Here is a 20692-nt window from a genome sequence, read left to right as displayed (position 1 = left end):
AACTGCAATCCGTTTATCATCTATCGTTCTATCCATTACTTTTTTTTTCTTTTTTTTTTTACTAAGGGAACCACAGACATTTACATACTTTCATATCTTGGCAGTGAAAGACAAACGATTCAACACTGTATTAAAGAATATCAAAGCAATGACAGAGAGTGATAGAAAATTTGACATTTATCTTCAAGTATTTAAAGGTTGAAGTCATGTAACCCACACATTAATTTAACATGCATAAATGAGTTATTGTCCAACCCTAATAACATCTGTTCTCACTCTCCTTCATCCTAGAATTCCAGAGTTCTTCAAATGTTAATTGATATAAGAGATTTGGTAAAAGTCGCAATCAGAAAAACGGATGTTACTGCATTTACTCTAAAGCCAGCCAACAGTGTGAACGAATTGCAAGAATTGGAGTCTCGTTTGCAAGATAAAAATGAAAGAGCAGCCTTGGTGAGTTTTCTATGAATGCAATCAAGCACAATTCTGAAAGGAACATGCTGACTTTTTGTGACTTTTGCTTATTCAGCGTATCCCCCAGAGTTAGATAAGTCCATACATTAGGGCTGAACGATACATTGAATTTTCATCGTCATCGCGATATGAACTCGCGCGATGAACACATCGCAACAGACAGCCTGACACGATTTTTAATGCCTAGTTCAGAGTACAAGATTTTTGTGTCTGTTACGAGTCACAGTGTCAGATTACACGATTTTGACTCCTAAAATCTTGTGTCGTGGACAAGAAACATGTCAGACTACACGTTGCTTTCCGACCAGTCATCTGGTCCAGTCACCATTCAGCGTGGCACCAGTCAGCGTGCCGTCATTCGCAAACACACACACACACACACACATACACACACACACTCGTGCACACACACACTCTCTCATTGGCGCTGGAATATTTTAAACTCGCCACTGAAAAGGTTAATGACGAGTTAGAAGCTGCTGCTTGTCATTTTCCTTCACTGAATTGTGGCCGACGTTTGCTTGACGTGCGTGTGATATTCATCGCTGCACATCAAGAGTGATTTTCGATAGTGTGGGCTCATGTTACAAAACAAAGCAACACTACAGTGTCCAATGCAATATATGCAGTAGTGTAACAGTGAACAAAGGAGGCAACACTGGTAATATAATGAAATGCTTATTAACGCAATACAGCATCTACCAATGCACTGTATTTATTACTATGTCAGTTTTTTATAATTATTCTTAGACAATTTTTGTTATTATTTTTAGCAAGCATATTTGACAAGACTTGGAGGAGTTGATGACATCGACATGGTGAAAAAAACAATGTCTGCGTAAGTACTTTTCTTTCCAGTCATTGCCATAATTTGTCACCTTGTGATTATAAGGTTCTATCAGACTTTTTTTTGTTTTCTTTTTTTTTTTTAGTTATGGAAGGTGTGCTAAGTGAGACTAGTAAGAGGTCCTGACTCTCTGTGGTCATTAAAAATCCCAGGATGCCTTTTGAAAATTAGCAGGGGTATTACCCCAGCATCCTGGCCAAATCTACCCAATGGTGTCTTGTTAATCCTGGTCTCCTAAACATCCCCATATGCCAATTGGCTGCTTCACTCTATCTCCTCTCCAACAATTACCTGGTGGGTGTTTTGGACAATAGGATGCTGTATATCAGTGGTGTTTTTATTTTATTGTATTTTTTACATTGTAGGACTTTATTTTTTTTAGAAAACAAAAATGTTCTTAACATTAATCAGTATGAACTGCAATAACTCATCTCAAAACGGCTCAGAATGCAAATATAGCCTTGTAATTCCAAGGTGATGATTTGTCAAATATAATCGGCCACATGAAATCATATTTTACTCTACTGATCTTTTTAACATTTGATTGGCTTGCATCTTTTTGATTTTTCTAATGTGATAATTCTTGATTTACAACAAAATGCTTTGTTTTTAAAAGACAGCAATGCACTGAGAACAGGAAATATCTTAATCTGAAAGTGTACAGCTCTAGATTAATGGTTACACAAAGGAAAGCATTGAGACAACTAAATATTTTGAAGGATATACTCAGGGTACCCGCGGGGTCTTAAAAGCATTGAAAAAGTCTTAAATTTGATCATCTCAAATTAAGGCCTTAAAAGCCTTGAATTTTGTATACAAAGTCTTGGATTTCGTTGCAAAGGTCTTAGATTTTTTTGCTTTTCCTAGGATTAGGTTCATACCGTAACAAAATTAACTGTTACTAATGTAGGCTAATTAAAAATTAATGCAGCGTTGTGTGCACCTCACGCTCCACGTAATAGCAGAAAGCGCGATAGCGTGCGCACCCGTTACTATGGTTACCATCCAGCAAAACGCGCCGGCGGTGGTGGAGTCCATGCAGCAGCGTTTGGCACACAAGTGCATGTAAACACTGGCGCTAATTTCCAAGTCTGGGGGAAAGTTATGCAGTCCAGCAGTGCTGTTACTATCGGCAACACTACACCTATACCAGCCTAACCACTGTACTAAACACAGACAAAACTAATGCTAAAAATCTACACTATTCTAACTGATGCAATACTATGCTAATAACTAACTATGCTTCTAACAACACTAACAACTATGCTAAATAACTACCTAGGCTACACGAAATAATCTAAATAACTATATAAATGCTATGCTAACTAGATGCTAAAATACGCTATCCTGATCGTTTTCAATACTCGTAATTCCAATTTCCAACTCCTGACTCGCTACAGTGGTTTTGACGGAAGCAGATGCTTTTATACCAGCGGCTGCCAGGGGCGTGGCAGAGTAGCGTCACAGAATACCCCTACGTCAGAGAGTACCCCTACTTCAGGAGATTCCGTTTGACCTGAAGAGGGCAGCACTCAGACGTTTTTACACCATATATTTGAAAATTAAAACACTTTATACTCAAATGTTAAAAAAAGTACTCGAATCAATGAACAGTATTTATGAAGCTCCATTCTTACAGATCATTAACTAAAAAAAGTTGGTTTAGTGTTTAGTTACCCTTTAATGGAAAAGGTGTGACTGCAGTCTAAGTGGAAGAGAGGGAGTATCAGGGGGTACGGCACTCAAAAAAATTGGAGAACCACGGAACTTATGAAAAGGGATGTAGAATTGCACAAGTGCTACTGCTAAAGAGTGCAATGTCAATGATTTCTCATAAGCTTAATTGAATGGCCTAGAGAGAATAATTATGACATTTTCTGTCTAAAGACTACATATAAAATAGCTACCAAAAGTAAAGTAACTGCAGTTTGACTAAAAGTAATTTTAGGCCATAAAAAGTCATAAAAACGTCCGGATTTTCCGTACAAGGTCATAAATTACATTTAGCCACGTCTTAGATTCATATGCTCGTTCATTCATTGGTTCTACCATTGCATTTTTCAGTATCAAATGATGTACAAATTCAGCACTGAACTGGGTCTTGTTGATAAAATGTTCGTCAAAAAAACACACTGGCAAAACTCCGTAGCACCCTCTTTAAGCACACTTTCTAGACCCCTTCAAAAAGACAGCAGCTTTGTCATAGCACTACCAACAGAATTAGCCTGTGGTTTAAAATATGCAAGTGGAACTGTGGTAGTGGTATTGTTTCAGCTGCAGCAATAGCGTTTTGAAGGGGGAGGGATGTTTCAGATACCAGAGAGCATTTGATTGGTCAGAAGATTTAATATGTTGAAGTATGGGGTGACTTATACTTATAAGAAATATTAAATTAATTTTGGCAGAAGGGACAAACTGCAAGTTTTGAATGCTTATATCTTCTAAATGCGAATTTTCTCACTGGCTTATAGATAACCCTAAGAATAACATATTGATACTAACACCCAAAAAACTTGATTTCACATGGACTATAGGCAACAATTTAATTGGTTATATAATCAAATTTATTTAATCATATTTTAGTCATTCTTTTTACTGTCTCGATGTTTCATTAAATGGTTTTATTTTTGTTTTGCAGAACTCTCTCAAATGGAGTCATGTCTCTAATGAATTTGAAGGGAAAATGTGGGAAGCTCCCATTTTCTCAGACCCAGCTCTTCCAGATCATATGTGGCAAGTAAAAAATGCATGTGTGGTGTTTTGGAAAAACTCATCACATGGTGAAATTTTACCAATTTCACATCTGTTTTTCTTTCATAGCTTATCTGTAAAAAAAAGATAGGATTATCTGAAATCGATTGATCACTAATATTTTCATTAATGGAATTAGGGATGTTAACCGATGACCGTTTGAACTATGATTGACCGTATCAATGTTAACCGATCAAAGTTGACGGTAAAAAAAAGAAAAAAAAAGTGATCTCTAAATTAGGCTATTATAGACAGTGGACTAAACGCTAGGCTACTACAGTTAGCCATCTCATTCCAAGATCTTTTTGTGTGAAGTGAACACATCCTTCACACTCAATTTTTCATAACTTGCCTGTTTGAAACATTTTTTTTTTGTTAAAAACATTTGGCACGAGGTCACAGCTAGAGTTCTCAACGGGCCTGAAAATTACAACCCGACCCGATCCGGCCCGTGGCTTTTAAAGCCCGGACCCGAACTAACCCGACACATCAACATGAATTATCTGCCCAAACCCGGCTAGCAGCTGTATAATCAAATGCGAGTCCCCTTTCTATTTTATAAAGCATATTGATCAGGTATTAATACTGTACATATGTACATGGTCACGGAATCTGACGGGTCAAATCGACCTAGCCTTTTGGAGCAGGTCAAGGGCCGGTGACGTCATCGTCTATAATTCAGTGTCTAATATTTTAAACAACGAAGCAGTGCGAAACTTTAACCGGCACATTGGGTGAATGTGGAGCAGGTAGGGGGGCTGAGTGACCTCAGAATGACCAATAAATATTATTTTAATATTTAAGAAACAACCGAAGCAGGTCGGGTGGCTGGTGATGTCATCGTCTATAATTCGGTCAAAGTAGAAAGTCGTTCCTATGTAGCAGCTCTGAAAGTTAGTGGGTTAAATTATTATTATTTTTGACAGAGCCTATCAGTAATGACTCTAATCAGGTTACATAAAGTAATTTTCACAGCATTTTTTTTTTTTTTTTTACACTGACCATTTTTACATTTTATTCATTTAGCAGACACTTATCCAAAGCGACTTACAAATGAGAACAATAGAAGCAGTTAAACTAACAGTAGGACAACAATTTTATGTAATTTTTTTTTAATAGAACAGAATAGAATGGAAGAGAAAATTGGTATTACTGGATCAAGGTGTTTGAATTGAAGCAGACATGTATGATGTATAATGTGCGAGAATGACTGAGCTGGCTTATTGAAAACAGGGAAGATACTGTGCATAAGGTTAATTGTGATCCTAATAACTTTGACATCCTTAAAAGCTTTTCCATAAATTTATAGCAATTTTGTTGATCTGGACTGTTTTGATTTTTCCCTTTAGATGCAGTCATCAATGCACACAACACAACCAGTACAAAGGTAATGGAGACCATGTCCAAATATTTAAAATATACACCAGAGAGGATGGGTGGTGGTGGCCGTAAGAAGACTCTTCCTTGAAGACACCTTTTTTTCTTCTTCTTTTTTTTTTATGACTGCTGCTAGTAAAATGTGAAGTTCTACAAACTTTCCTTACTTTTACTTGATTCTTTTTCACTTAATTGTTGATATTTTAGAATGTTACGAAATGAGTACATGTTTGTCATGAAATGAGTACATATGTTTTTTTTACGAAATGAGTACATATGTTTTTTTTACGAAATGAGTACATATGTTTTTTACGAAATGAGTACATATGTTTGTTACGAAATGAGAACATATGTTTGTTACGAAATGATTACATGTGTTTTTTACGAAATGAGTACATATGTTTGTTACGAAATGAGTACATATGTGTTACAAAATGAGTACATATGTTTGTTACGAAATGAGTACATATGTGTTACGAAATGAGTACATATGTTTGTTACGAAATGAGTACATATGGTTGGTCACGAGTTTGGAAATGGTAAGATTTTAGCAAAGCAAGCTTCCAAACCATATTTATATTTATTTATTTATATATTGGCTATTGTGTGAATATTTGCAGTGTGTATGAAATTAGAATTTAAAGCTTTTCCCCCTCTGCATTCTGATATCATTAAACCCTAAAGAAAGGGCTTTGTTGTTGAATTAGAATTTTTTCAATAAATTGTGTGAATGTGTAAACGTACAATATAGATGTATATTTATATTCTAAGAAAATTATTTTTCCATTTGGTGTAATTATTCAAAACTTTTTCTTTAGAAAATGAAGCATCTCATTCCTTCACTGCAGATCTAATTGTTAGAATGTTTTTTTTATACCGTCCAATTGCAAATCATGTACAGCAAGTTTTATTAGTTGCTTGAAAACACTAAATATGTACCGATATACTGAATACGCCGGTGAAACAGGGTTACAATATCAACGTTGATTCAATGTGCAAAATCAAAAGGTGATTCAACGTCGACAGAAGACCATAACCCGAAAGGTAATAGTGAAACGGCGTCGTGATTTCAACGGTGAATCAACGTTGCTTCTTCCGCGGTAAAACAACGTCATAATATCAACGTTGATCCGTTTTGCAAAATCGAAAGGTAATTCACCGTTGATTCAACCATGGTACCTGACGTTGTTTCAACGGTGAATCAACGTTGAAATGCTGGCTGGGTTGCTTTTACAAACGTCAGCTGTGTTGTTTTTTGTTTTGTTCATTATCATTACTTTGTTTCACCATGTACTAACGACCTTCAGTAGTTAAAACTATCTTATAGACACATTAGTTCAAAATCAACAAATCAAAAACAGTATTATTTTAAAGACTTTTTTTTAAAGTCATTCAGTTTTATTTCTGAAACATTTACAATTTGCCCTAATTGTATAAGATCCTGTAACATTATTTCTTTAAATATCTCTGTGCCTATGATTTTCAACTGAAACACTGTGCTTTACTATAAATAGCTCATTAGCATTTACAGCGCAGGCTCAGATAACAGCTTTTAGCTGACATTCGAATAAGAGAGAGACTTTTGAGCCATTCCTGACTAATATTTTCACTTTCATAAACTAACTTAAGACTTCATCTATCATCTTGTTAACTCTAGCCTATAGCTTGCGTCATCTTTTCCATAAATTAAATGAATTTTCAATTCAAGCATAATTTTTATAGTTTCCTTTGCCTCTATAGGGAATTTAGACATTATAAATTCCTACTCAGAATGAGTCTCTGCACACAACTGTTTCTCAACTGTTTCAGCACACATCAAATTCAGATAATCAAATTGTTTTCAACCAAATCATAAACTTTATCTTATTTACAAACAGCACATCATCTTTTCTTTCATGGTCAACACGAACAAGCTTTTGTTTAATCAAATGCCTTTTACACATTTTACATTTAGCAGCTGTTACTCCCTCAACACACTGCTTCTACTTAGCCTATTTGATCTTTAGAAATCAAATAATTATTATTCTCAATTACCATAGGATAATATCTGACTTCCATATTTTCTCTTCTATGAGTTTATCAATCTGCAATTATAGGATCATCTAAAACATTTTGCAACTCATTTAATCTTCTTCAGATCTCTCTGTAAATTTCCGTCACCCAGATCAAACTGTTTTTACACATAAAAGACCTTCTAAACCCCCTGAGGGGAGCTTGAGCTTTACTGTCTTCATGACCCTTGAGTTCAAAGGCTAAATAACCCATCTGTCTTCCTAAGGACAATGGTCTTTTCTTTACAAGTTATCACTATCATCTTCTGAATCCCCCCCCCCCGCTCCGCTTACAGTTCTGTCCCATTCAGGAAAGCAAACAACAATACAATCTCTCAGTTGCAAATTCAATCAAAATAGTAATTCTCTGTATTCTTTTACAATCTCAGTTCCCGTAAACTAGATCTAACTGGAGTAAAATAGAATAAAATTCTAAATTCCCCTGAGTCTTCTAAATTCCCCCTTTCCCTCGGGGGTTTGACTGTCCTCACTCGAAAATTCTTTGTTTGTGGGTAAATGATCTCTATCTTTCCTGTAGATAATTACCTACACTAAAAGTTCAAAGGCTCTTTATCATTTGTTTCACTTTGTCTGTGTCACACTGTTCTGTTTACTATCTGCTTTCAAAAACATCCCCCATTCACTAATGCAAACAGAGCTATAATGCAATCTCAGTTGCAAATTCAATTACATAGCCAAATCATAGTAACATTACTCTATTTTTTTCTACTCCATGTTAACACAGAAGCTTTCTTCAAATTTGTATCATTTTGGCATTTCTTTGTTTGGAGCCATTCTATGTTTATTGTTTTTGCTCTTTTGTCTAACTATTATTTATCAGAACTGTTCATACAGTATAAAGACATTTAGCAAATTATCATCAATTTCATTAACACTGTTTGAAAGCTTATTCTTCTATCAAATGGTTAATCTGCAGACTGTTCAACTTATCATCATTATTCCCACTTATCTCTACTGTTTCACAGAAATCACAAAATTATTCATATCTCAGTCCATAAATTACAGACAGCAATCATAGCCGCTCGCACCTTCAAATCTTTTATAAACTCTGTTATAAACATATGGAAATCTATTCTTCAATGCCCTTGTTTTCCTAACATTAATACAATAAAGCACATTCACATCATAACACTGACATATAGACTTTTCCCATTCTGCTTTATGCAACATTCCTTATCTTTATATCATGTTAATCCCTGTTAATCATACTCAATGCCTTATTTTTATCTAAAAACTCACTTTTCAGACCATTTCAACTTAATTTGACTTTCTTTTCGCTCTGCTCAAGCAACACTGTTTGCTTACAATCCAACAATTCTCAAGAGAGAAAAATAAATTGAGAAAAAAGGGGGGAAAACATACACTATATACATTTTTATCTACTCTCTTATCTTCTAAATATTATTTACACACAGTTCTGCACTTATTGCACGGTTTATTATCACTTTAATTTTCATGTCTCTTGCGGGATTCGAACCTGTGCTATGGCAATATTGCTTGTTCTCTGGATTCCGGAAGTACACATGCAATGCATTTTGGGTAACGTAGTCATTTTTTAACACAGGAACTCTTTTTCATATAAATCACCACAGTAATAACCCTGTGATTATGCAATTATGGACATGAATGAGGGTTTTGTGAATAAATTTAAATGATTCTGCAAGTAATTCTGGCTTTAGTTTTAACAATCACATTCAATGGTCCTGGTATTCAAGAGGAAAATAAATAAAAACGTGAAGGCTGTTCTTGGCTCAAATAAAATGATTAAACTTTATTGTAACAAACAGACAAACGACACAGAGACAGACAAATGACAGAGAGAGAGAGAGACAAGTAATGGTGACAGCAATTAAACACTCTTCCTCCATTCATCCAGGGTCAGTCCTGAGGCTGGACAGTACCACCGCCCCTTCAGCTGGGTGTGTCCAGTCCTTTTATTTTTGTCCTGGCCACACCCCTTGCAGGTGTAGTGGTACTCTTCCTTCGTCAGCCTCTTCCGTGGCGGTTCCCCCCTCGACACTAGCTCCTCATCTTCCTGGGCAGCTTTATTCAGCCTCCAGGCACGTTGCCTTGGCTGGGATCGAAGGCACTCTGGAGGAGCTTGCTGCAATGGAGGAGCATGCGGATATGGAGGAGCATGAGGAAATGAAGGAGCATGCAGATATGGAGGAGCATGAGGAAATGAAGGAGCATGTGGATATGGAGGAGCATGAGGAAATGAAGGAGCATGCGGATATGGAGGAGCATGAGGAAATGAAGGAGCATGCGGATATGGAGGAGCATGAGGAAATGAAGGAGCATGCGGATATGGAGGAGCATGAGGAAATGAAGGAGCATGCAGATATGGAGGAGCATGCAGATTTGGAGGAGCATGCTGGAATTGAGAAACTTGCTGGAATGGAGGAGCTGGCCCAAATTGTGGAGGGAACTGGGGAGGTGGAGATGGCGGAGAGAACACAGGCTTACTTGCTCCTAGAGTGCGCTGGCGGGGGAAAGCTTCCCCTTCGTGGTTTTCAGGCTCCTCAAATGTCATCGCTTCATGTGCATGTTGCACAGGGGCAGCTGGAAGTGTGTTCATAGCAGGGAGAGGCTCCTTGGCCAGGTGTAGCTGTTTGGGAAGTACAGTGCCTTGCAGCAGCATGTCCATGTCCTTCCTTTTATCCCTCCTAAGCAACCTACAAGACAAACATTCATTATTTTAAGCCAGGGGTGCCAAATCCTGCTCCTGGCGATCGACTGTCCTGCACAGTTCATCTCCAACCCTAATCAAACACACCTGCCTTTAATTTTCAAGTGATCCTGACGTGCTCTGAAGACCTTAATTGGTTGCTTCAGGTGTGTTTGATTAGGGTTGGAGATGAACTGTGCAAGACAGTCGATCGCCAGGAGCAGGATTGGGCACCCCTGTTTTAAGCCTATCCTCCCTCTCTAAGGTTATTACATACTTTCTAACAAGCATGCAGGTGGAGGTTTTTCTTGAGGTTAAATCTTTATATACTGCCTGGGATGGGTAAATGAAATAATACATACCATGAAGAGACTGTGGTGTTGTTAACCGGCACCAGAACCAGGTTCGTCTGGTCCAGGACAACCCTGCTGTCCTCCAGCAGCTGTTTGATGTGGCTGTAGATGCTGACAATGGACTGAGGGATGGGCATGGTTTTCCCCTTTGTGTCCTTTGGCCTGTTACGTGACTGCTCAAACTCTTTGGCAAGTCTGAGGCAAACACACTCACTGACCCTGTGTACTTCGGGGTCCTGGGCTGCTTGGCCGTGAGTCATGTATAGTCTGTGGGAGAGAAGGATTATATGATCTGGACTGTGAACAAGGATCTAAAGTGATGAAGAACCAAGTTACAATGTCAATAGGGATTGCAATAAAATAATTTACACTTAATAAATACTTTTCACAGTGACACATCTCTTAATCAATGATTTGTATTGAACCAAAATGATAGCAAATTGTGGTCAAGCACCTCTCTGCCGCCTGCTGTCCAGGAGCAGAGCCACTCGGCTTCCTGGGTGCTCTCCATGGTCCTCCTGATGCACATGCTTTTTTCTTAGCCTTCTGGGTGTACCTAAACGGTGAAAGAGACATCCATATGCTTCATTTATTCCATGGAATGTATGTTTAATTTTGGTGTACAAAATAATTACTATTTTGTACCTTGAAGGTTTCTTGTCCATGGCATGGAGAGCTGTGTACAGGTGGACTATGTCCGCCTCCTCCTTGGCTGACAAGGCGGTGATGGTACGATTCAAGCCAACTAGGTAGGCTGCAAGGGCATCAACTTCCTCCCATCCCACAACGCCCCTCGAGTCACATTGGCTGGTCTGAAAAGTGAGAAAAAGAAAAAAACAAGCAAATAAATGTACACTCTTGTTTCTAATATGTGAGTAATGCTGATTTTACATTCATTTATCTTATTAAAATGTAACCACATTTACTTCAGTTAAATATTGTGTTTTTGAGTAAGGTGTTACAGAAAGTGTTATTGACCTCTGTGACGAGGGGTCCGGGTTCAGTATCACCAGCCACAGCACTTGGGGGATCACCAGGCCCTATGTCAGCTGACTGGCAGACAATGTCAAGCATGCTGATGGTGTCATCTGGCTCATCCTCCTCCTCAAGCACCTGCGAGGGGATTTCAGAGACCTGCGATGGAGCCAGCAGGTCACCTCTGTTGGTCTGGGCCAATAAATATTCCACTGCTATGTGCTCGCCTGTAACCAGTATAAAACACAAAGATGAAGAAAGGACATACATACACACATCCATCTCCTACATGAATAGCACAATCTTCGCACCCAAGAAATGCATGTCCTCTGAGTAGGGGGTGCCTAAGAAAAAGAGGAGGAGGGGATGTAATACTCTGGTCAACCAGTGTTGCTCTGAGATCTCTCTTACCAGTTGGTTTTCCGGGTGGGGGGATCTCTGGCACCAGAGCACAACCATGGACGCACGCGCTGGCTTAAGTTATTAAGGTGGGACATCAAGCGAACATCAAAGCTTCTTATGGTTGAGGCCCCCTCCACATCTACTGCCTCCTTGGCCCGGCCCATGTTCCATCTTGATGCCCCCTCCAGCACACTCAAAAAAAAAATTATGTCTAAACATAAGATTTATGTATTTGAATTGCATAACAAATTTCCATCCATTTGGATTACATAGTTTTAACATAAACCAATTAATAATCTGAATGTGATTCATATTTTTAAGTCATATATAAATGAAACAGATAAGATGTATGTAATTGTATTAATAAACTGAATGTGATTCATATTTGTCAGTCATATGTAAATGAAATGGATAAGATTTATGTAATCGTATACAGAAAAACGCCCATGTTAAATTAGCACTGCTCAGTGTTCATATGTGTGCACACTACAGAGTTAAAGTACCATTGAATCAGTGTTGAAGTTAATGAGATAATTAAGTGGTGATTGAGCATTAAATATGAACACCTGATGTTAACAAACAGAATCACTGAAGAACAGAGAAACACAAGAACTTCCACTGACTTCAGCCACAGCCTTAGATGAAATCAACTAAAAATAAAAGAAGACATTAAATATGTGAAGATCTCAGCAGAGGAGGATTAAACAACTCCACAAACAGCATTACCAGCTTCACTTATTACTAACCAGACTGACTTTATTTAATATCCGGTTTAATTTAATCATATTTTGTATTTTAAAGTCACCATAATGGTGGATAGCGTTTGCTTTAGTTGGGCTCTTGACTCTTGACTCTTTAATATAAAATATTCTTTGGCTGTTATAATTTTGTGTTTGTAAACCACATTTGATATAGCAAAAAAGCCATGAGAAAGTGAGATCTAAGTGATGTTGGCTTTTAATTGGTGATGATATCATCATGCAATTGTCTGGCTCACTGAACTTATTCTCCGCCTAATGCTTTGATTATATTGGACTTGTGTTTTTAATATTGTTTTATTCATAATAATTTAATGCTACAGCAGTGTTGTTTGTAAAATAATATCCATGTTTTTTAAAAATATTTATTTAGTGAACAAAAACTTTAATCTATGGTATCACTTTGATGCACACAGCCATCAAGAAACACCGTATGAATCTCAACAATGGTGACAATCAAACAAAATATCCAGATAATCAGTGCATGCTGGGAGATATGGGTGAGTTTTCATTGGTGGTACCCAGCATGCACTGCAGCATGTAGCATTTCATTGATTGTCACCATTGTTGAGAATCATACACTGATTCTTGATGTCTAAGTAACATCTTGGCAGAAGAAGATTGCTGTATTAAATGTTTTTTAATATAATTTATATTATTTAATAAACAAAAAAAATATTAAAAATAAAAATCTATGACTAAAGTATTAGACACTGATTAAGATCAGGGATTCAGGCAATTACGTGACGATGACTTTGTATTACACCAGTAAACATCCAACATCACCTGATCTCACTTTCTCATGGCTTTTTTTGCTACAACAAATGTGCTTTACTAACACACAATTATAACAGCCAAAAGAATATTCTAGATTTAAGTGTTAAGGGTCAAGAGCCCAGCTAAAGCAAACGCTATCCACCATCATGGTGACTTTAAAATACAAAATATGATTTAATTAAACCGGATATTAAATAAAGTCAGTCTGGTTAGTAATAAGTGAAGCTGGTAATGCTGTTTGTGGAGTTGTTTAATCCTCCTCTGCTGAGAACTTGAGAGATTTAATGTCTTCTTTTATCTTTAGTTGATTTCATCTAAGGCTGTGGCTGAAGTCAGTGGAAGTTCTTGTGTTTCTCTGTTCTTCAGTGATTCTGGTTGTTAACATCAGGTATTCATATTTAATGTTCAATCACCACTTAATTATCTCATTAACGTCAACACTGATTCAATGGTACTTTAACTCTGTAGTGTGCTCACATATGAACACTAAGCAGTGCTAATTTAACATGGGCGTTTTTCTGTATACGATTACATAAATCTTATCCATTACATTTACATATGACTGACAAATATGAATCACATTCAGTTTATTAATACAATTACATACAGCTTATCTGTTTCATTTATATATGACTTAAAATATGAATCACATTCAGATTATTAATTGGTTTATGTTAAAACTATGTAATCCAAATGGATGGAAATTTGTTATGCAATTCAAATACATAAATCTTATGTTTAGACATAATTTTTTTTTTGAGTGCAGTTGGGCAGGTTGCAGCATCTTCAGAAGGTCCCGAAGAGGTTGCGGTGCCCTCAGTAGGTCCAGAGGAGACTGCCGCAGCTCCTGTGGATTCCGGAGAGACAGCAGCATCCACTCGCTCTCGGAGACGGAGGAGGAGAAGGAAGCAGGCGTCCACAGTCCCTCAAGACCTGGAGGCCGTCCCCTCCGAGCAGCCCGCTGTCGTCTCGGAGGCCGTCCCCTCCGAGCAGCCCGCTGTCGTCTCGGAGGTCGTCCCCTCCGAGCATCCCGCTGTCGGTCTCAGAGGTCGTCCCCTCCGAGCAGCCCGCTGGCGTCTCGGAGGCCGTCCCCTCCGAGCAGCCCGCTGTCGTCTCGGAGGTCGTCCCCTCCGAGCATCCCGCTGTCGGTCTCAGAGGTCGTCCCCTCCGAGCAGCCCGCTGGCGTCTCGGAGGCCGTCCCCTCCGAGCAGCCCGCTGTTTTCCCGGAGGCCGTGCCCGAGCAGCCCGCTGTCATCCCGGAGGTCATCCCTGTGCAGCCCGCTGTCAGCCCTGAGATCGTCTCGGAGCTGCCCACCATCAGTCCTGCCACGGCCAAGAGGGCTGTCTACCTCTTTTATGCAGTGGCAGTACTGCATGCGTGGAGAATTCACGTCACGTCTGCCGAGCCTGAGATTCACGTCACGTCTGCCGAGACTGAGCTTCACGTCACGTCTGCCGAGACTGAGCTGGTGTCTGTGCCTGAGCCTGAGCCGGTGGTGTCTGTGCCTGAGCCTGATCCGGTGGTGTCTGTTCCAGTTCCTGAGCCGGTGGCGTCTGTTGCAGTTCCTGAGCCGGTGGCGCCTGTTGCAGTTCCTGAGCCGGTGGCGCCTGTTGCAGTTCCTGAGCCGGTGGCGCCTGTTGCAGTTCCTGAGCCGGTGGCGTCTGTTGCAGTTCCTGAGCCGGTGGCGTCTGTTGCAGTTCCTGAGCCGGTGGCGTCTGTTGCAGTTCCTGAGCCGGTGGCGTCTGTTGCAGTTCCTGAGCCGGTGGCGTCTGTTGCAGTTCCTGAGCCGGTGGCGCCTGTTGCAGTTCCTGAGCCGGTGGCGCCTGTTGCAGTTCCTGAGCCGGTGGCGCCTGTTGCAGTTCCTGAGCCGGTGGCGCCTGTTGCAGTTCCTGAGCCGGTGGCGTCGGTTGCTGTTCCTGAGCCGGTGGCGCCTGTTGCAGTTCCTGAGCCGGTGGCGCCTGTTGCAGTTCCTGAGCCGGTGGCGCCTGTTGCAGTTCCTGAGCCGGTGGCGCCTGTTGCAGTTCCTGAGCCGGTGGCGCCTGTTGCAGTTCCTGAGCCGGTGGCGCCTGTTGCAGTTCCTGAGCCGGTGGCGCCTGTTGCAGTTCCTGAGCCGGTGGCGCCTGTTGCTGTTCCTGAGCCGGTGGCGTCGGTTGCTGTTCCTGAGCCGGTGGCGTCGGTTGCTGTTCCTGAGCCGGTGGTGTCGGTTGCAGTTCCTGAGCCGGTTGTGTCTGTTCTAGCTCCTGAGCCAGGGTCTGTCTCTGTTCCGCCTTGGTCTTCACCGCCATGGCCGCCCGAGGGGTCTTCACCGCCCTGGCCGCCCGAGGGGTCTTCACCGCCCTGGCCGCCCGAGGGGTCTTCACCGCCCTGGCCGCCCGAGGGGTCTTCACCGCCCTGGCCGCCCGAGGGGTCTTCACCGCCCTGGCCGCCCGAGGGGTCTTCACCGCCCTGGCCGCCCGAGGGGTCTTCACCGCCCTGGCCGCCCGAGGGGTCTTCACCGCCCTGGCCGCCCGAGGGGTCTTCACCGCCCTGGCCGCCCGAGGGGTCTTCACCGCCCTGGCCGCCCGAGGGGTCTTCACCGCCCTGGCCGCCCGAGGGGTCTTCACCGCCCTGGCCGCCCGAGGGGTCTTCAGTTTCGCCCTGCCCGCCTGATGAACTGTCCGCTTCGCCCTGGCCGCCTGATGAACTGTCCGCTTCGCCCTGCCCGCCTGATGAACTGTCCGCTTCGCCCTGGCCGCCTGATGAACTGTCCGCTTCGCCCTGGCCGCCTGATGAACTGTCCGCTTCGCCCTGGCCGCCTGATGAACTGTCCGCTTCGCCCTGGCCTCCCAAGATTAAGCGGCCTGTCCCTCCCGTCCCGCCCTGGTCTGTCCCTCCCTTCCCGCCCTGGTCTTATGGAGCGTCTGGTAGCCGCTCCGTAGGGAGGGGGTAATGTCACATGTCTGTCCTGTCTTGTGATGCACATGGGTGTTTTGTTGTTTTGGGGCCATGTGCTCTTGTCATTGTCTGGTCCCTCCCCCTTGTTATCTGATTATTGGTTAATTTGTCCCACCTGTCCTGCTCGTTACCCTCTTTGTTTGTTCCCCTATTTAGCCTCCCTGTGTTTGTAGTCCTGTTGCTGGTTCGTTGTCAATGTTTCCCTCGTGTTATGTTCGTGATTATTGCCTGTCTTGTTTCCCCCCCCAGGGGAGGTTTTGGTTTGTAGTTTTGTTTTGTCTATTTATTTAATAAATGTCCTTATCTGCACATGAATCCTCACTTCACTTTTGACCAACCGTGACATGTATTCTCTCCCGGGTCTGTTTGAATGGTTTTTTTTATGGTAAACCAATGCATTTACTGCCTAAACGCTAAAGAACCATGCTAAAATAATCAAGCCTTCTTGAGAAATGTTTTTAATTTACAGATTAAGAGTCACTAAGCACCAATCATTAAATAGCTACCCATTCACATGTTGGAATTTTGGAATGGCGGCACAAACTAACTCTATGTGTAGCTCCATTAATAAACTGTATTAAAGTTTTTTTTTTATTTTTTTTATTCAGCCTCAGCAATCTATAGCCTATCTTGTAATAGCATACAAAATCTACCCGCATCCTTCAAACAAGCTCAATTAAGAGACTCACTCTGCAAACTATTTCAACAAACATTTATGAATTTATGAGGGGACCCTTGACAGAATATGTTCTTCTAGCAACACAGCCTAAATGTGTTATTCTCTCCAAGATCCCTGCAGAATCCACCCTGTGCATGGATGCTGAAACCTGGTCCCATCTGACACAGTGTCCCATCGCTTGCAGTTCACCCTTCATCATTCTATAGCCTATATCCAGCATCTTCAATTTAACTGAGCGCACAAGATTGTCCAGCTCCTTATCTGTGAGATTGCTGTATGATCCCGTAACTGATAGTCCATACTCACGCATCCGCCGATACACTTTTGCAGACACCCAGGAGCTTAGCTACACAGGGGATGGGCAACTGCATGTCGATTAGGTTTTGAAGACATTCTTTAGAAATTACAAGTTTTGGCTGTCCCCTATTACCACCCAGGACCTCTGCATAGGTAGCAGCTGGATAACTCTCCACTTGTAAACGAAGGAGTCTTAATAAGTCAGATAAAGCACGAACAACACCTTGAGGCAGTTCCAAAACATTGGCAAAAGAGTGTACAAGTCCCACTTCCTGACTTAAAACAAAGTGTAAATAATCCAAATCCACAGGCTGACGTCGCAGAACTTCCTGAAGCCTTCTCAGCATTCTCTCCATGAACTGCCTCACAATCAAAGGTTCCTGTAATTAACATAAAAAACTCTAATGTGATGACACATGTATCAGTGCTCAAGTTGCCATGACAAGCTACTCTACCTTAGATCTGCCATACAGCTATAGAAATGTTGAATTGGCACACATTTCATTAAATAGGCCTATTAATTACATTTAAATCAAATTATTTGATGTTAGAAAACACTCTTTCCAGAAATGAACAAATGCAAAACTTTACATTCACATTGTTATAGAGAATTGAACTCAGTGCAATTCATGAGATAACAAAAGATGTATAAATAAACGTGTCATTTCCTTGGGTCGTCAGAGAAAAAAGCCAAATATATAAAACCTAATAGGCAAACATATTTTGATTATTAACTTACAGTCCTCTGTTGGGCTCGCGAATCTGCCATCTCTCTCAACTTCAGCAACACCTCCCTTGACCTGAAGCAATATTTCGGGTTTGTGCTTGTTGTCGATTCTGGTGCTCATGTGACTGCACTGGATTCTGCTGTGCTGGGGTGTGATGCTGCTGAATGTTTTGCGTTAGCACGTTTATGAGAGAAAATACGCAGCAGTTCGAGCGAGTCTTCAAACTACACGAGCAGCAGGTAACGTTTAAACTAATATGGAAAATGTACATTTATCCTACCATGCTACTCTAAAAGTTGCGGCAGCATGCGAGTTATACTTAACTATAATAAAAGTATAACTCGATTTCAGACGCTGAGTCTGACAATGTCATTCATTTTTATCCAAGGCCATAGCAAGTGTTATTAGCTTGGGGAAATACATCTAGTTAAAATAAATCTTAAGTCCATGTCCAACTCTAAATTGTAAGGAATTTATATCTTTGATTTCATAGTAACACTTTCCAATAAGGTTAATTTGTTCATTATTCATGTATGAACTAACATGAACTAACCATGAGCATTGAGCAACACATTTATTACCGTATTTGTTCATCTTAGTTGATAATACAACTGTTAATTGTTTATTCATGTTATGTCACAGTCAGTGCATTATTAACTTGATAACAAATACAACTTTTGATTTTAATGTTTTAGTAAATGCTGAAATTAATATGAACTAAGATTAATAAATGTTGTAGAAGTGCAGTTCATTATTAGTTAATGATAACTAATTTAAGTAATGAAATCTTATTGTAAAGTGTTACTGATTCATGATAGCTAACACTTTCATACATATAATACATTTACAACATCAACAAAACTAAAAATTAATTTTCCATAATTACCTTCTTGATTCTCACTGTTTTGTTTGGTCAAGTAAATAATATTTAGTAATATTATCATAATTTCCCTATTTTCATTTGATGTGTTATGCATTCTAACTGTATCAACATATTTTTGTTGATATGTGTATTTATGTTTTTTGTTATAAATTAATGTCAATTTGAGTTTTCAATTTAAAAACAATTGTGATTATTCAGATATATATATAATGTATGCCCTTTGTTTAAAGCTGCAGTCCGGCACTTTTTGGGGTTTAAAAATAGAAAAAAAAAAAATTTTTGAAAAAAAAACCTAACCAGCCAGTGTTCAAAACGATCTGCTTGCCTTACCTCGATTCAAAACGGTAAGCTTGTAATAATGATTTTAATTCCAGTGGTACTGGTGGATTTCCGCGGGAATTTCGAGCATGTCTTTGCGTCATTACGTCACTTCTGTACACATAGAGAAGGAGTCCCCGGCTAGTCGGCTATATAGCGTGTGTGGATGATGGTGGAGATTTATCTTAGCACTTGGTATGGCGGATCCCGAAAGTTTAAAGCGACAATCACCAGTGACAACTGGAGATTCACCAGTTGTAAAACCCAAAGACTTCGGACTTCAGAGTGGCTACAGAAAAAATATATTTTTCACGTTTTGACGTGATATAAGCAATCGTTAGATTTAATCAGCATGATATAGCTACTGCAATGCTTCCCCCCACCCCCCGAATTTGGTCAGAACAAAAGTGAATGTTACTTACTTGTTCAGATGACATTTTCCAATGAAAATTCTAATGTTGACACTTTCAAAAAGTATACTCTGAGATTGCTGATGACAGTAGTAGGCCTACAGTATCCACAGCGACGCGGCAGCGACAGGTTCTCCTCAATACATTGTGTTCATCCGCGCTGTTTCATGCCGATTTACTACCCACGCACAGTTAATAATTCCGCGAATAACTGCAATTGCAGATTTCGAACAGAGATGGCGACAAAGAGGAAAAACGACGGACTGCAGCTTTAAAGTTAGGGGTTCTTTAAGATTTACGTAGAGAACGTAATGTGTCACATGACCTGGCTCAGTTTGGAGCGGGTCTGCGTCATTTTTGGGTCAGAACGAACATGATTGCAGAGAAACGACATGTAGTCTGGAAAAGAATATCCTAATCTGCATAGTTTGAGAGGCGCACACGGTAATTTACATTTATATTTGTTCCATAATGTTTATAATGTTGTTTTATATTACTTAACGTGCACGATGTGATGTGCTATTCATGATGTTGATTGGATCGTATTTCTGTTGCCACATTCACTTGCATATCATCGGACATTGGCACGAGAGACTTGTAAAGGACTGAGAAATGCATATTTTGAATATGTGTCTACGGTGACTACTGAAAAGAGAGAGAGATATATACTAAAATAAACAACAAAAGACATCTGTATGAAGTGTGACCAGTGCAGCTATAGCTACCACTCTATTCGATCACATGCAGACGGCCGAGATCACCCACAAAGGTAGTTCGCAAGTACAGCGGAGCGCAACGGCAAAGCAAAGGTTGTTGACCATCCGTGGGTGCACCAAGCACTCAACCGAACGACAGCCCGACCAAAATTACTGTTAGCAGATAAACATTTAAAAAGGACTTTTAGCATCTACCACGCGGAAAACCACGGAGAAAACACTTATATACTCCATCGCAATTGTTACCTAGGGGGGCGTGGTTGAAAAAGGAC

General features: G+C 40.4%; 2 protein-coding genes and 1 long non-coding RNA gene across 4 annotated transcripts; 2 read left to right on the top strand and 1 right to left on the bottom strand.

The window, feature by feature from the left end:
* The first annotated feature begins 77 nt into the window (after window positions 1-77).
* Window positions 78-5547, top strand: LOC306998579. Its single transcript, XR_013797599.1, has 4 exons — window positions 78-453; window positions 1248-1312; window positions 3960-4054; window positions 5422-5547. It is a non-coding gene; the product is annotated as an uncharacterized lncRNA (long non-coding RNA).
* A 3730-nt stretch (window positions 5548-9277) lies between these two features.
* Window positions 9278-12103, bottom strand: LOC306998842 (uncharacterized protein). 2 transcript variants are annotated; one of them, XM_079613190.1, is made up of 7 exons: window positions 11929-12103; window positions 11521-11744; window positions 11188-11354; window positions 10997-11098; window positions 10552-10809; window positions 9988-10196; window positions 9439-9625 (listed from the first exon to the last, which is right to left on the bottom strand). In XM_079613190.1, exons 2-7 carry the CDS (start codon window positions 11614-11616, stop codon window positions 9567-9569), a joined length of 891 nt encoding a protein of 296 aa, XP_079469316.1. In that variant the 5' UTR covers window positions 11617-11744; window positions 11929-12103; the 3' UTR covers window positions 9439-9566. The 2 variants fall into 2 exon arrangements, with proteins under 2 accessions (XP_079469315.1, XP_079469316.1); XM_079613189.1 differs by having other exon boundaries at window positions 9278-10196.
* A 1070-nt stretch (window positions 12104-13173) lies between these two features.
* LOC306998943 (uncharacterized protein) lies at window positions 13174-16697 on the top strand (the record flags this gene model as incomplete). Its single annotated transcript, XM_079613341.1, has 3 exons — window positions 13174-13177; window positions 14221-14465; window positions 14648-16697. 3 exons carry the CDS (start codon window positions 13174-13176, stop codon window positions 16382-16384), a joined length of 1986 nt encoding a protein of 661 aa, XP_079469467.1. The 3' UTR covers window positions 16385-16697.
* Window positions 16698-20692: the final 3995 nt, after the last annotated feature.

Source organism: Phoxinus phoxinus (assembly GCF_949152265.1).
Source record: "Phoxinus phoxinus genome assembly, chromosome: 5".
Lineage (NCBI taxonomy): Eukaryota > Metazoa > Chordata > Actinopteri > Cypriniformes > Leuciscidae > Phoxinus > Phoxinus phoxinus.
The sequence above is the reverse complement of the archived record's forward strand: the minus strand, read 5'-3'. Positions and strand labels throughout refer to the sequence as shown.